The sequence below is a fragment of the Emys orbicularis genome, chromosome 3, assembly GCF_028017835.1.
Source record: "Emys orbicularis isolate rEmyOrb1 chromosome 3, rEmyOrb1.hap1, whole genome shotgun sequence".
Taxonomy (NCBI): domain Eukaryota; kingdom Metazoa; phylum Chordata; order Testudines; family Emydidae; genus Emys; species Emys orbicularis.
In genome coordinates, this window is record NC_088685.1 from 28,892,673 (window position 1) to 28,907,181 (window position 14,509).

The following is a 14,509-nucleotide window of genomic DNA, read 5'->3' on the forward strand; positions in this document are numbered from 1 at the left end:
TAGCCTTTAGTCTATTAATAATCAGTGGTAGGAAAATACCCACACTGAATTATGTTACCCTGCAGATTTTGCCAACGCATTTCGATAGTTTTTCACATGGACCAGGTTTGAGATGGGCATTCTGAAGAATACCAAATGTTCCAGGCCATTTTAACTCTCCAGGTTTTTTTCTTAAAGTGCATTTGAGTGCTGTTATTTTCTCCTGTTGTTTATTTCCATTTTTGCTCCTCATATTACATATGACACAGAGATAAAAGCTACTAATCAAGTAAGGAAACTGAAAGTTGTCACATTTACTGAATATTCATAAATGACCTTCAGGTGTACAGACAAAATTAGATATTGTGTCCAGAAACCTTTATTTTAAAATAATCATGTTTTTGTATAAACTGGTTTTGTTTGATTCTTTTAACAGTGATAATGGTGCTGAATTTACTTTGATAAAAGACCCGCTTCAGATCCTAGAAGAGATTGTTTCTGCAGTCCACGCAAGTGCTGAAAAGGGGTAAGAATGTATATGGATACTGTTAACCTGATTTTTAGTGGGTTGTATATTATTATAGGCTCGCCCATGATCTGATCATAAGATAATCAGGTTCTCGTCCTGAAATCAGGCTACAGAGAATTGAATGTAGAGAGTTCAGTATTTTGCAAGGACCCTCAGGGTGTGTGGCTAGAATGCTCACGCTGAGGTCAAAGCTGAGCTTTGGAGATTTTTATTAAAATAAAGGAAAAAGTGATCAAAGCTCGAAACCACAGAATCAAAAAGAAATAATAGAGTTCTGTGGATACCTGTGGTATCATTCCTTACAAAAGCTGCTTAGACTTGCACATTCACACCCTTCCTTAGCGGATCTGGTGATGGGAGACAGAGGACCAGCCTTGTCTCTGATATGCCAAATGAGTCCGATGCTTCATGTTCCTCAGTATCCGAGATGGTGGAGAGAAGGGTCAAATGTTGAGTAGCTGTTGTATTGAAAAAGCTAAGCTAAAAGCTAAAGACAAAAAGAACAAAAGGGAACTAAACTAGTTGGATAGAGCACCCCTTCACATGGTGGTTTTGCCCTTTTATAGGGTCTTGGTACCCTTCTAAATATTCATGTCAGTGCCCAATGTTCCATGCCCAAATCTTATTTCCTCACCCATATAAGCTTAGGGCACACTTACTCTAGAGGTTAGCGTATTCATACATATTAACAGCATAGCCATACATACTAATGCCAGTTGTCTCATTCTTGAAACCCGTTACCTTTGGCCTGGACCGTTACTTCCATGTCCTTGTGGTGTACCTCGTGGTTACCGATAGGTCCCAAAAATCTTTGGTAAACACATTCAATTCCCTAAAATCTAAAGAGCAACTGGTAGGCCATTTATCTATGCCAAAGGTTACAAATACTCATGCTAACTTGCTTTAGCTAATCGTACAGAATACAGGCCTTTAGGTTCCTTGCGTATGAGCTGTAATACGTCATACGAATCCTTTTGCTAACACTGTCAGATTTTTTTAGTCACAATGCTATGACAAGGTACAGTATTGAATGTGGATACTTTCCTGCAAGGGAGTATATGATGAATTTATTTCTCACATGCATTATAAGACACCCATCAGTAGTACTTGACTTTTGCATAATTTAAAAGAAAAAGCATACTATATCCTACAACCCCTTGCAATTATCAAACTGAAAGGACTAGAGCCAAGAGCCTAATTACCAGTGGGGATTGCAACATTTTGTTGGAAAACATCCGAACAAAAAGGTCTATTTTGCATCCTGCTGTAAAAGTGACAGAATCCCACGGGGAATTAATTCCAAACCCTAGGGCCTGCCACCAAGAATGCCTTGATTCTAGCTCCTGGAAATTCATCCCCTGAACGACTTTCACAATCCATTAGTTACATTAAAAAGAAAGCTCTCCCACCCGTCCAGTTCCTTGTTAATAACTCCCACTCTAGGAAAAAATAAGGCTTTACTTAATTATGAATCGATCCTCATCAGTTTGCTGTACAACACTCATTACCATTATACCTATTTTTGACTAAGCCATAACCAGAAGCAGCAGGCATGAAGCAGGGAGGAAGGTAAGGTCTGTACACTGAATCATTGTTCAAACTTCTAGTGCTTTAGTGTCCTGCCAATGTTATTTATCATTTTATTGGTTCTCTTAGCATTGCTACTCTTATGGTCGTGTCAGCACTTTCATGATAACTCAGCCTTAAAATTTATTCTGGACTGAAACATGGCATACAAATCACAGTTTGAGAGAGAAAATGTAGTATACCAAACAAAACAAAACAAAACAAAAAATGGTCTTATAGAGTTAAACAAAAAAGAAACTTAAGTCAGATATGTGTTTGTGAGCTTTTATAACTCAATGTGATGGGGGCTTTTCATTGACTTTGTGGTAGGGGGAATCTCGCATCTTTTCATTGGTCTCCATAATTTCACTTCTTAGCTGAAAGAACTGATCCCTGGAAGAAGTTCTGAGCCAGGGCTTTTGCAAATTGCTTATCTGAAGTAACACTGTGCGTGGGGAAGAGGCAGAACTCCCTCCTCCTCCCCCCACACACATTAAGGTATGTCTGCACAGCAGCTGAGAGATGTGATTTCTAGCAGAGGTGAATATAAACTTGTTTCAGAGTAGCAGCCATGTTAGTCCGTATCCACAAAAAGAACTTGTGGCACCTTAGAGACTAACAAATGTATTTGAGCATAAGCTTTTGTGGGCTACAGCCCACTTCATCGGATGCATAGAATGGAGCATATAGTAAGGTAATATATATGCACATACAGAGAACGTGAAAAGGTGGGAGTTGTCCTACCAACTCTAAGAGGCTAATTAATTAAGAGAAAAAACTTTTTCGTGATAATCAAGATAGCCCATTACAGACAGTTTGACAAGAGGTGTGAGAATACTTAACATGGGGAAATAGATTCAATGTGTGTAATGGCTCAGCCATTCCCAGTCTCTATTCAAGCCTAAGTTGATGGTGTCTAATTTGCATATTAATTCAAGTTCAGCAGTTTCTTGTTGGAGTCTGTTTTTGAAGCTTTTCTGTTGCAAAACTTGTTAGTTCTCTTTGAGCTAGTGTCTAAAACTAGCAGTGTGGCCATGGTAGCACAGGCTGCAGCTTGGGCTAGCTGCCCCAGTACATATCTCGGGGGTCAGGCAGGACTGTATTTGAGTGCCTAGCCCTAGCCGCAGCCCATGTCACCACAGCCACACTACTATTTGTAGGTGCTAGTATTGGCTCTGGGAATCACACCTCCCTTCTGCTTTGTAGACATACCCATACTTAAGTACCATTGTCGAGCAACTCTATATAAGGGCAGGTTGGGGCATGCTGAGCAGGGAACATTAGCTGCGCCCCAGCTCAGCTTAGTTGTAGAAGATCTGAACTGAGAAATGAGTGACTTTAGACCCTGTCCTTGGCAGACAGCAGCAAATCACTTCCACCTCTGTTTAGCACCTCAACAAATAAGGTGAGCAGTGTGTGTGTGCAGGTGTCCAGATTAGAGGTGAGAATTGGCTAGTCTAAAAATGGCTAGATAAATTAGACTATTGCCAGTTTTTTCTTCCATAACCTATAACAACTTTGTTTGTTTTTAACCCCAAACAGCCTAATAGGAAACTGCAGTTTAAAGATGATCCGCTGTGCATTATTTCTTTCCGCGTGTTTTAGTAAGCATTTTTACTATGGCTCATACACATCTTTGATATAGAAGCCATCTCATTGTGTACTTGATAACCATGTAATGGGGGGGGGAAATCCAAATATTACAGTAACCAGACAGACCAAAACTGTATAATAAATGCTTTAAAACCTGCATAATCCTGTATTTCTCTTTCAGTTCATATTATAGGAAACTCCAAAACACACATGATTTTCAGAAGCAATTCCAGAGAACCTGGTAATAGCACTGAGGTATATACCTACTCCTCCCATTTAAGATAGTGGAAAAATTCTCATTAACTTGAGTTAGAGCAGGATTGAGTGCTTCAAGTAATAGTCCATCACAAATAGCCACACTTATAGGTGAGTTTAGGAATACACAATACAAAAGAGAGACCAATATAATCTGTGTCCTGAATGTTAGGAAAACTCACTGACTCTCCATGCATTTCTTGGCTTTCACTTCTTGTTCATAAGTGTTTGTATAGAGAACTTGAGGTCAAGAGAATGGTGCATGACTGATCTTGGCTTCTCCTCAGTAGTTAGCGCTAGGGTCTGAGAGTCAGCCAGTCCACCCTTAGCACAGAATGGAATTTAAATTTCAATCCCATAAATACCAGGTCTATTAGGTCTTGAATACTTCAAGAAATTACTGATATAAATGTACCACTGTAATTATACCTGTACAGCTCCCCATGTGGACACTCTTATTTGAGAGTGAGTTGCCTTTTTCTAGTTTAGCTTATGTAGCTTTCATTTAATTTTGTTCAGCAAACTCCTTCCCAGTCTGTCTCCACCTCCTCCCCCTCCCATCCCCCAGAATATTTATTTGATTCCAGTTAGAAGGCAGAATTGCCAGTTTTTTGTCTCAATAACACACAAATTGGCCTCCTCATATGGTTGGGCCTGTTGTGTGGGGGGCTGTAGAAATGGTCCAGGTTCCTGTTCTTTCTCCCATTTTTTAACATCAATGCTACCCCACTTGAGTCCTTAGTTGCAGCAACACTTCTGGTCAAAAGAGGCTTCATCCCCTTTCCCATTGCTTCACAGACATATCACTGTAATGGGTGGAATGGTTCACTGTGTAGTTAAGCTTCAAATGCAATTTCCATAATAACACTCTCCATGTCCAACCTATTTGGGGATTGCTCTTTTTAAAATTCATTTGTGGGTGAAATTTTCAATTTTTATTAGTCCAGAGATTATTTTGATTTAAATTTGGAGCAAAAAAAAAATGGTTATAACACATATTGTGACAAACCACCCTATTCAGTGCTAATTTGAACTGTTTTCTTTTGAAAGGAGCTGTCTGAAGTCTCTCAGTTTGTGTACACTGCTAACACTGTGGCATTTAAACACTAATCAAGTGTGAAGATCAATGTGACTATGGAAAAGATTACTCAGATTCATTTAAACATACTTGCTTACCTCCATATACTTCAACTATTAAGACAGCAAAGTATAAAGCTTCTGCTTCAAGAAAGTCATAAAAAATTGAGACGTGAGCTTGCCTAACTTTTGAGAAATGTTCCAACAGTTACTTTTAATTTTCACAGTTTTAATTTACGGTTTGAATGCCACTCGTTCAGCAGAGTAATTTCTAATTTAGCTCAAGTTCTGAGATGGATAAGATAATAATAGAGGCTAAATAATATTGAAATCCTCACAACTGAAAACTTAAACTGTCAATGTTTATTACTTCAGACCTTCAAGATAGGCTAAATTGGTGTTTTCTGACTAATACTACTTTGCCATCTGTCTTGTTAGGACAAATAAAGGAACATTAGTTATAAATTACATTTCACGTGGAGCCACTTTCTTTAAAAAAAAAAACAACCCAATGATAGTTTGAAATATTACCAAAGAATAGCAGAACATTGTTTACAGATTTATTACATGATAGTTTGGAGTCTGTATAGGACTGTGGATTCTTGCCTACAACTATTCGCTGATGTTACTAATCTGTACACTGTAAATACAGTTTAATAATCAGAATGCATTTATTCTAATGTACTTCATTATATGATATGATCTATTCATATTAATTTATTTTCATTATCTGCAGTCCCAACCCCCCCTAATTTAATTATAAAACACCTCTTTTTCTTCAGGCAGTGTCCCTATGGGTGCTCCACTTCAGGCGCCTCTCGCGCTCTTCATCGGAGATTTTCAGTTAGCATTGTCCATTCAGCCTACACATGCACCCTGTGCCTCCTCACACCAAATACTGAGGCTATGGGAGTGTGAGGGCAAACCACTCTCAGGTACTTCTCAACTGCCTCAGCCTTAGACACAGCACTAGTCTGGATTTACAACTGTGCCAGTTTGCCCACATCCTGTCCTTTGGAGACCCCATTGCCTATTTCCAGCATGCTTGGAGGCAGATCACTACAGACAAGTGGATCATACAGGTCATAACATAGGACTATGCCATCCATTTTACATCACTCCCTCCCTTCCACCCCCCTTCCCTGTCCCTCTTCAGGGACTTCTCTCTCAAGCTTTTATTGAGACAAAATTGAACTCTCTCCTTCGATTAGGAGCAATACTGCTGGTTTCTCCTCCTCACGAGGGCAAGGGATTTTACTCAAAGTATTTCCTTGTGCCAAAGAAGGATGGAGGTTGGAGACCGATCTTATATCTAAGATTTCTACACAAGTTTGTAAAGTTTCAAAAGTTTAAAACAGTGACTCTGGCAGCTATAATTCCTTCACTAGAGAAAGGGTGTTGATTTTCAGTCCTCAGCCTACAAGATGCCTATTTCCATATAATGATATACCAATTGCACAGGAATTACCTATGCTTCACTGTAGGTCAGGATCATTTTCAACAACAAGTGCTTCCTTTTGGCCTTTCCTTGGCCCCAAGGTTGTTCTCAAAAGTCCTGGCAGTAGTGGCTGCTTACCTCAAACAAGAAGCGATCCTTGTCTTCCCAGACCTCCACAACTAGCTGCTCAAGGGCTGTTCTGACACAGCCAGAATTATCCTTATAGTGCCTAAGGGACAAGCTTGGCACCCTTAACTGCTTCACCTGTGTATTCAACTGTTGTTCTAGCTCCCAGCCATTTCTCATCTCCTGTAACGGGATGCAGATCATGTGGTTCTTCCCAGCCTAGTGGTTCTCCACCTCAGGGTATGACTCCTCAATGGTTCACAGGGCTAGAATCCTCCTGTTCTACTGAAGTTCAACAGTATGACTGAATAGCCCAAAGAAGTCAACCAGTACTACTTTCTGCAGAAATGGAAGAGATCCTTCCATTGTTGTTGTCATCGCTGCCTCCTGCCTGATTTGGTGCCACTTTACCATTTTGGATTATCTGTTGCATCTAAAGAAATCAGGGTTATCTATTAGTTTGACTAAGATCCATTTGGCCACAGAATCAGCCTTTCATCCTCCATTAGAAGGATTCTCCATATTTGCTCATCCAGTATCATCTAGGTTTATTAAAGATTTGGGGAATTTCTGTCTGCAGATTAGAAAACCTAGTCTCTGTTGCATTTATCTATGAAGATGGCCTTTTTAGTAGCCATCATGTCAGCCCATAAGATCAGGGAGATTGGAGTTGGCAGATCCCCCCTTTACAGGATTCTTTAAGTACAAGGTCTCTTTACATCTACACCCTAAAGTCTTACCTAAGGTTCTATCAGAGCTCCATTTTAACCAATACATTCATCTTACCAGTGTTTTTTTCCTGAGGTGACATAGTTCTCTACAGCAATCCTGTTTATATACAGTGGGTGTTAGAAGGGCATTTGGCTTTCATTTGAGATAGGACTAAGCAATTTAGAAAGTCACTTAGGTTCTTCATTTCCTTCATGGATATATCTACAAGGTCTTCAAGCTCTACTCAGAGACTATCAAGATGGATATCTGAATGTATTGTCACTTGTTATGCTACAGGCATTCATCCCATCCTCTCCTCCCCACAAAGGGTGATAGCACATTCAACCATATCACAGGCAACATCTATGGTGTTACTGAAGAATGTACTAGTATCTGAAATATGTAGGGCCAATACATGGGCTTCAGTGCACATTTTCAAAATATTATACCCTGATCCATGCTGTCAGATTTAATCTGGCACTTGGTTCTGCTATACCACCTTCAGTTCTGGACTCTATTCTGAAGCTGCTTCCTCCATTTGGGAGTACTGCTTGGAAACCACCAGAAGTGGGACACTACTCGAAGGAGGCAAAAAGGTTACTCACTTTGTGCAGTAACTGCAGTTCTTTCAGTTGTGTATCCCTATGGATGCTTTACTACCCGCCCTCATTCCCTTTTGCATTGGACTGATCCTCAGGGGACATTTGAGTGGAGAAGGAAATGAGGGTGGTTCACCCGTGTACCCCATATAGCTTCAGTATCTGGTATGAGGCGGCATAGGGTACATGCATGAGCTAAACGGACACTAACTGAAATCTCCAATCAAGAGCTCCAGTGGAGCATGTGAACTGTAGTGGAACACCCATAGGGGGACACATCTCGAAGAACCGTAGTTACTGTACAAAGTGGTTAACCTCTTCTTCTCCCTTGCTGATAAACATGGTTGTTTTGTAATCATTAATAACTATAATAGGACATTATAAAGTAATTAAATTGGAAAGGGTGCTATTCAGAAGGAGAGAAGATGGAAGATCAACAATGATATACATTTGTAAAGAAAAGAAAAAGTTTCACATGCTTTTAAAAGTAGGAAATAATGATTTTGGGGGGGGGAGGAGTGAGCAAAAGCACAGCAAAAGCAAATTACGTACTGACCAAGTTTAACTCATTTTTATAGGCAGATGATGCACTAGTACAGACACCCATTGGAACTAGGCCTGATCAGAAGGTCTAGTATCTTACTCCATTAGGATGTAATCCACTCGATTGAGCCAATACCTTGGGCTAATAACACACACTGATACATAGTCCTTATATGATAAATTACCTCAAATTATTTGTCCAAATGTAAATGTTAAAAAATTAGTTATCTGGTCTGTATTACCTATTGCCAGACAGAGTTTGAGTCATTTAAATGAATGCTGAATGCCCTTCTAAGATTCCTGTTTCCATTCCAATACCTCCAATAGCAGTTTTCTATGTCTGTACTCAAACATTTCCAGATTTATTTTGAGGGGGATGAGGGAGAGCAGAATGAAATATAAACTTCTGCAGGATAGGACAGAAACCAGGGAACTGGTCCTCGGGAATTTCCCTGAAAGTGATTGGGGAGAGGAGCCCACCCAGAATATCTGGTTGGAGTTCGGACATGGTTATAAATAGAGCAGCCATCCTAACCTACTGTTCCATTGAGGTCAGTCCCCTTTACAACTTCAACAAAGGCCAAATCCTGTACGCCACTGAGGGTTTTTTTTTTTTTTTTTTAATAAAGGTACCCAATTCCGTTGAAAACTTTTGCAAATCTTGACTACAAGGGTTGAAAATATGCTTTAATTTCTTAATTGCTTCCAAACAGAGACATCAAAATCTCCTGTCCTAACAACCTATCCGAGAGTTAGTGTGCAGCAAGCTGGGGGTCTGAATCAGTGTGCCCTGGAACTCCTAGGGCATGGCAGCAGGGCCACTCTGCCAATTAGTGTGCAACAAGGTTGTGCACTGTAGATTCACACCCTGGCTTGCATTGCACTAAGTCTCCATGTAGATAAGCCCCTAGGTTATCAATACTGTGCCCTTGGTCATACTCTCATGGCCCTGTGGGGAAGAATAGTATTTTTTCCTCACATAGAGCTATTCTCAGGCTTGAAATCATTAAAGCAATTGAGACCTCAATATAAACAAAACCAGGTGTTTAGATACTCTTACAGTTACAACACTGTTGTCTCCACACTAGAGTAGGAAGATCTGGAGCAAATATTGCCCACCTTTAAGATGTGCATAAGACGCAGACAAGCAGGCAGATCTAAGGGTATGTCTACACTACCGCGGTAGTTCGACGGCTGGCAATCGAAGTTCCGGGTTCGATTTATCGCGTCTGGTGTGGACGCGATAAATCGAACCAGGAAGGGCTCGCCGTCGACTGCGGTACTCCAGCTAGACGAGAGGAGTACCGCGGAGTCGACGGGGGAGCCTGCCTGCCGCGTGTGGACCGCGTCTGAACCGCGGTAAGTTCGAAGTAAGGTATGTCGAATTCAGCTACGTTATTCACGTAGCTGAATTTGCGTACCTTACTTCGACTTGGGGGGTAAGTGTAGACCAAGCCTTAAGGACTAATTGCCAAATTGTACAGTAGTGGATGACACTAAAATAGATGAGTCACAATATATAAAAGAATTTCAGGAAGCCACAGAGAATAGTACTTTGGCTGGTGTCCTCCAGTATGCCAGAAAATACCACCTCGTCATTGATGAGTGAATTCCAATGGAAAGTGCTTGTGTGCTTCCTCTATATCCTGGAGATGGCAACAGAATGAACCGAAACCGCCTGAATTCCTGTGTTAGAAGTTGTGGACAGTTCACCCGCTATGCACATTACATCCCTTTTGGGTTTCTCCAGAGATCCAAACATGAAAGTTGAAAGAAAACATTTGATAATTGTTTAATAAAAACCTTACCTACCGTGGACAATAGTATGGTTTTTTTTTTACCGGTAGGTAAAACATTACCTCTCTTGGCTTATATTCCTTGTGCTGTTCTTAGTGCATAATGAAGGATACTGCTTGAACTCATATTTAAAAAGGTAAAAGAAATCTGTGCAATTGTATACCACTGTATTGTTTTCCAGAGGGCACTCCCTCAAACCTTTCCAACAAAGAATAAACACTGTGCACAATATTAACAACTGCAAGAAAATGCATCACTATGCCAGTGCTCATTTAAGAAAACCTTGCATCTGAGGCGCAACTAGAATACAAGAAACTAGAAAGTCTGAAAGCAATATTCTAGCCAAAGGGGGAAAAAAAAATCCAACAAATGAGAAATGGTACTAATCACAGCTGGATTTTTACAGTCCCAATTTCTATTTGAGGATTGCTGGGCTCTTGCCAATATTTACACAGGTCAACCACAATGGCCCAAAGCTAAAATCAGCTCTGCACCCAAACATGATGCCAACTTGTTATCTAGTTACTGATATTTATATAGAATGATTCTGCCCCAACCATCCATTTCCCTAGCTGTGGAATATTAAACCATCCCTACAATATCTGCCATTTACAGACTCTTGGATGACAATGCCACAACAAACACTTATCTATATACATTTGTCTAGAGATTATATGCTACAGCAAATTATTTATATTCTGCATGGATAGAGCATTGTGACGCTAACTGTGCACCGAACTCTGCATAACAATCTTGTGACAAAACAAATCGTATCATAGTACTTGCCTGTGCATCTATGATATTACCATATGTTTTTAACCTAGGTACCTATCTGTAAATGTTTTTTTAAGATACAAAGATCATATTAAAAGAAGGGGAAAGTTTGATGCCAAGCTAATTACCTTACAGGGAAGATCCAGTCTTCAGAAACTATGCAAATGACATTAGTGTTTCTTTTCAAGCATTAAAAAAGTGACAGGATATTTCTACAACCTTAATTTTGAATTGTGGTGCAATTGAAGGGAACAGAGTACTGTAGATGTGATATGTGTTGGATTTATTAAAGTAAATGACAGTGTCTCAATCTTGTTTGAAAGATTAATTCAAATTAACTTGAGTATGAACGCTGTCAAATGAACTGAAAACTAGCTAAAAGCATAAATGGATAGATAACAGAATTTGATCATTTTAGATTCAAGTTCTGTAAAAAAGTTGTGCTGTGTCTCTCCTACATATACATTTTTAGCATCCTCTTCCTCTCCCACTAGGAACAGACATTGGTGCTCATTGACAGCCATTCATTTGTTAGACTAAAATAATCCATAGATTCTCATGGAAGAATATTTAATTGGCTCTTTGCTAACTGTAATAACATTAGCTAATTTAAATATTTCAGAATGAAAGGATTACAAAAATGTCATCTAATATAATTTAGAGTAGAAATGCATGAGAAGAATCCATTACTGCTTAGTAAACAGCAGAAGCATTAATACAAGCCATGCTCAGATGAATAAGAATCATGTTAAAACCATTTTGCAATGCACATGGATGTCTGTATCAGGGCAGCTGAGGTCAACAGAAAAGAGGGGAAGCTTTTATGTAAATACCTTTAGGAATAATGAACCTAGAAAAATACCAAAAATATGTTTAAAAGAACTAGGATTATTTTCTCCAATTTAATTGTTATATGATGCTTCAGCTGCTTTTTTAAAATGTAATGAATTCAGTCACTGCTGCTATATCTTATCTTCAGTATTTGAAATGAATGTTTCTGTAGTTTTTGTGCCATATCAATGATTTAATTATCCACAATGACAAAATGCACTACTTTGTTCTAAAATACAGCTTAGCCCTTAATTTTCACCTGTAAAACCCTAAAGCGTTTGGGGACTGGCCTACCTAAAAGAGTCTCTCTCTTCTTGTGTGATGATGGGATAGTTGAGATCCCCCAAAGCACTCAACCTGCCTGCCCCTTGTATGCCAGTGGGAGCTGGCGATGTAGTATTTTGGTTGGGAAGGGCAGAGATAGCAATGCCCCCATCCCCCCAAACTTTCCATAAGATTCCTGATTGTTTAAGGTAATTACAAAATTATTAAATCAGGCTTAATTCTACTAATTTTGCAATTACATTTTAAAACTGGGAAGATTGTGTGTGTTACTAACCACTTGGGTCTGATAAATACAGTCCCATGGCCATGCGAGGATGTTTTTGACCACTGCTGAGGGTCCCTGTGCAAGGGCACTCACAGCCCAGCAGTATGCATGTCGTGCAGACCATTTTTGATGGCCAGACTGGGGGAGACGTTGCATTGGTGAGATCTCCTGATAAGATGAGCCCATCCCAAGCCGATGTACCTTCATGGGGCATGAATGCATGGCTGCTGCCAGCACCATCATTGCAGAGAGCAGAGGGCTGGACTGAGAGCACTAGCTCGGGCAACGTACTTCCCCCCCCCTATCCACAAGGCTTGTTACCCTTTCAAAGAAAGGTATTAGACTGGTTTGACATGATTTGTTCTTGACAAATCCATGTTGAATGTTACTTATCACCTTATTATCTTCTAGTTGTAATTCCTCCATAATTTTTTTTTTTCATAAACATTCCTACAAGTCTCAGAACAAGGTTTTCATTTCTGGAAGGGTCATGACTGGAACTCCTTTCCCACTTGCTTCACCAGTGCCATGGTTTGATGACTTTTGGAGGACATGTGAGATGAGCCTGTGTTCTCAGGCCTTTCCTGGAGGGTTTTGCTGGCGTTGAGTGATGAATGGGAGATGATTGTGATAGGCTGGTTGGAGGGGAGGCAATGAACAGGTATCTAATGGAAGCCATTTGGGGTGACACTGGTATAGTAGATAAGTTGGGGTTTCCAAGGATTCAAAGATTAGTTTTTTAAGATTCCTTTAGGAATCTGTTAAAATATGGATGTTTGTTTTAAGTATACAATGCGCATAGAGTCAGTAGGAGTGCAGTATATTTATTTAGATAAATAAATACAATTTAGACATAATTATTTAAATTATTCCAACTACTCAATAGCATTGTTTAGACCTAAAATGTAGTTTAGAAAAACAATATCCAAGAACTGCATCTTTAGAAGCAGTGGCAATACTTCCCCGCCTGCCACCCCTTTTGGCATCCTTCTCAGAAAATATCACAAAAGAAACAGTACAGTATATTGATTTGTGAATATACTTTTTAAAAAAATTGTATGTAATTTCACACCTGTACCTGTCACATACGTTAGTATATCTTGAATGCTTATAACTATTCATCATATTGCATATTTAACAGATACTTCCTTGTATACTGTGTGAATTCAAAATAAGCATCCTTATGCGTATATACTTTAGCTCAGTTCATAGCTGTGCAACCTGGCTAACATCCTATGGACAAAGTAGAGAATATACTTCTTGGAGTTAAAGGAACCATCAAGTCTTTAATGTTGGTTTTATTATTACATTTATTTAAAATACAATTATTTTAATATCATAAAATCCCCAAATTATCAAAATTATTAGAAATTGTGTTCATAGACTCTGACCATTAATGTTCAAAGTATTATGTGTCCCCTTTTATCTGTTTACTTTTACATTTTGTATTACAACTATTGGAATGACCTCATTTGGAATGGAATCATGAAAAAACAATTCCTTCATGAGATTAGTAAATGCTTGAGAAGTTTTATTTCTCTGTAGTTCATGTTATGTTAAATATTGAAATGTGTTTTGCTTTCTGTGTGCTAGGAAGACATAATATTCCCTGATTAAACTCTTACAGTTTAGAACAGGGATAGGCAACCTATGGCATGCGTGCCGAAGGCGGCACACGAGCTGATTTTCAGTGGCACTCACATTGCCCGGGTTCTGGCCACCGGTCCGGGGGGCTCTGCATTTTAATTTAATTTTAAATGAAACTTCTTAAACATTTTGAAACCTTATTTACTTTACATACGACAATAGTTTAGTTATATATTATAGACTTATAGAAAGAGACCTTCTAAAAACGTTAAAATGTATTACTGGCACGCGAAACCTCCAATTAGAGTGAATAAATTAAGACTCGGCACACCACTTCTGAAAGGTTGCCGACCCCTGGTTTAGAAAATAGTGTTTTTAAGTATAGCTGGTTTTTCATGATTCCTGTGTGATGACACTTAAAATTGATTAGTGTAGGAAAATTTAAAGAACTTAGAATGGATTTTTAACTGAGGGTGTATCTATTTAAATTTAGTAGATGTTTGTTTCATTTGATGTTTGCAGGATGGATGTATATGAATTCTCTTCCCAACAAG

The 14,509-nt window shown here is 39.2% G+C and overlaps 1 protein-coding gene across 2 annotated transcripts in view; it reads left to right on the forward strand.

Moving 5' to 3' along the window:
• The window catches only part of NBAS (NBAS subunit of NRZ tethering complex), a 409,271-nt gene that overhangs the window by 314,874 nt on the left and 79,888 nt on the right, over nt 1–14,509 (forward strand). For both annotated transcript variants that reach the window (XM_065400708.1, XM_065400709.1), the window contains one exon: nt 416–505. In XM_065400708.1, coding sequence (XP_065256780.1) covers nt 416–505 — 90 coding nt within the window. The remainder of the gene's footprint in view (nt 1–415; nt 506–14,509) is intronic.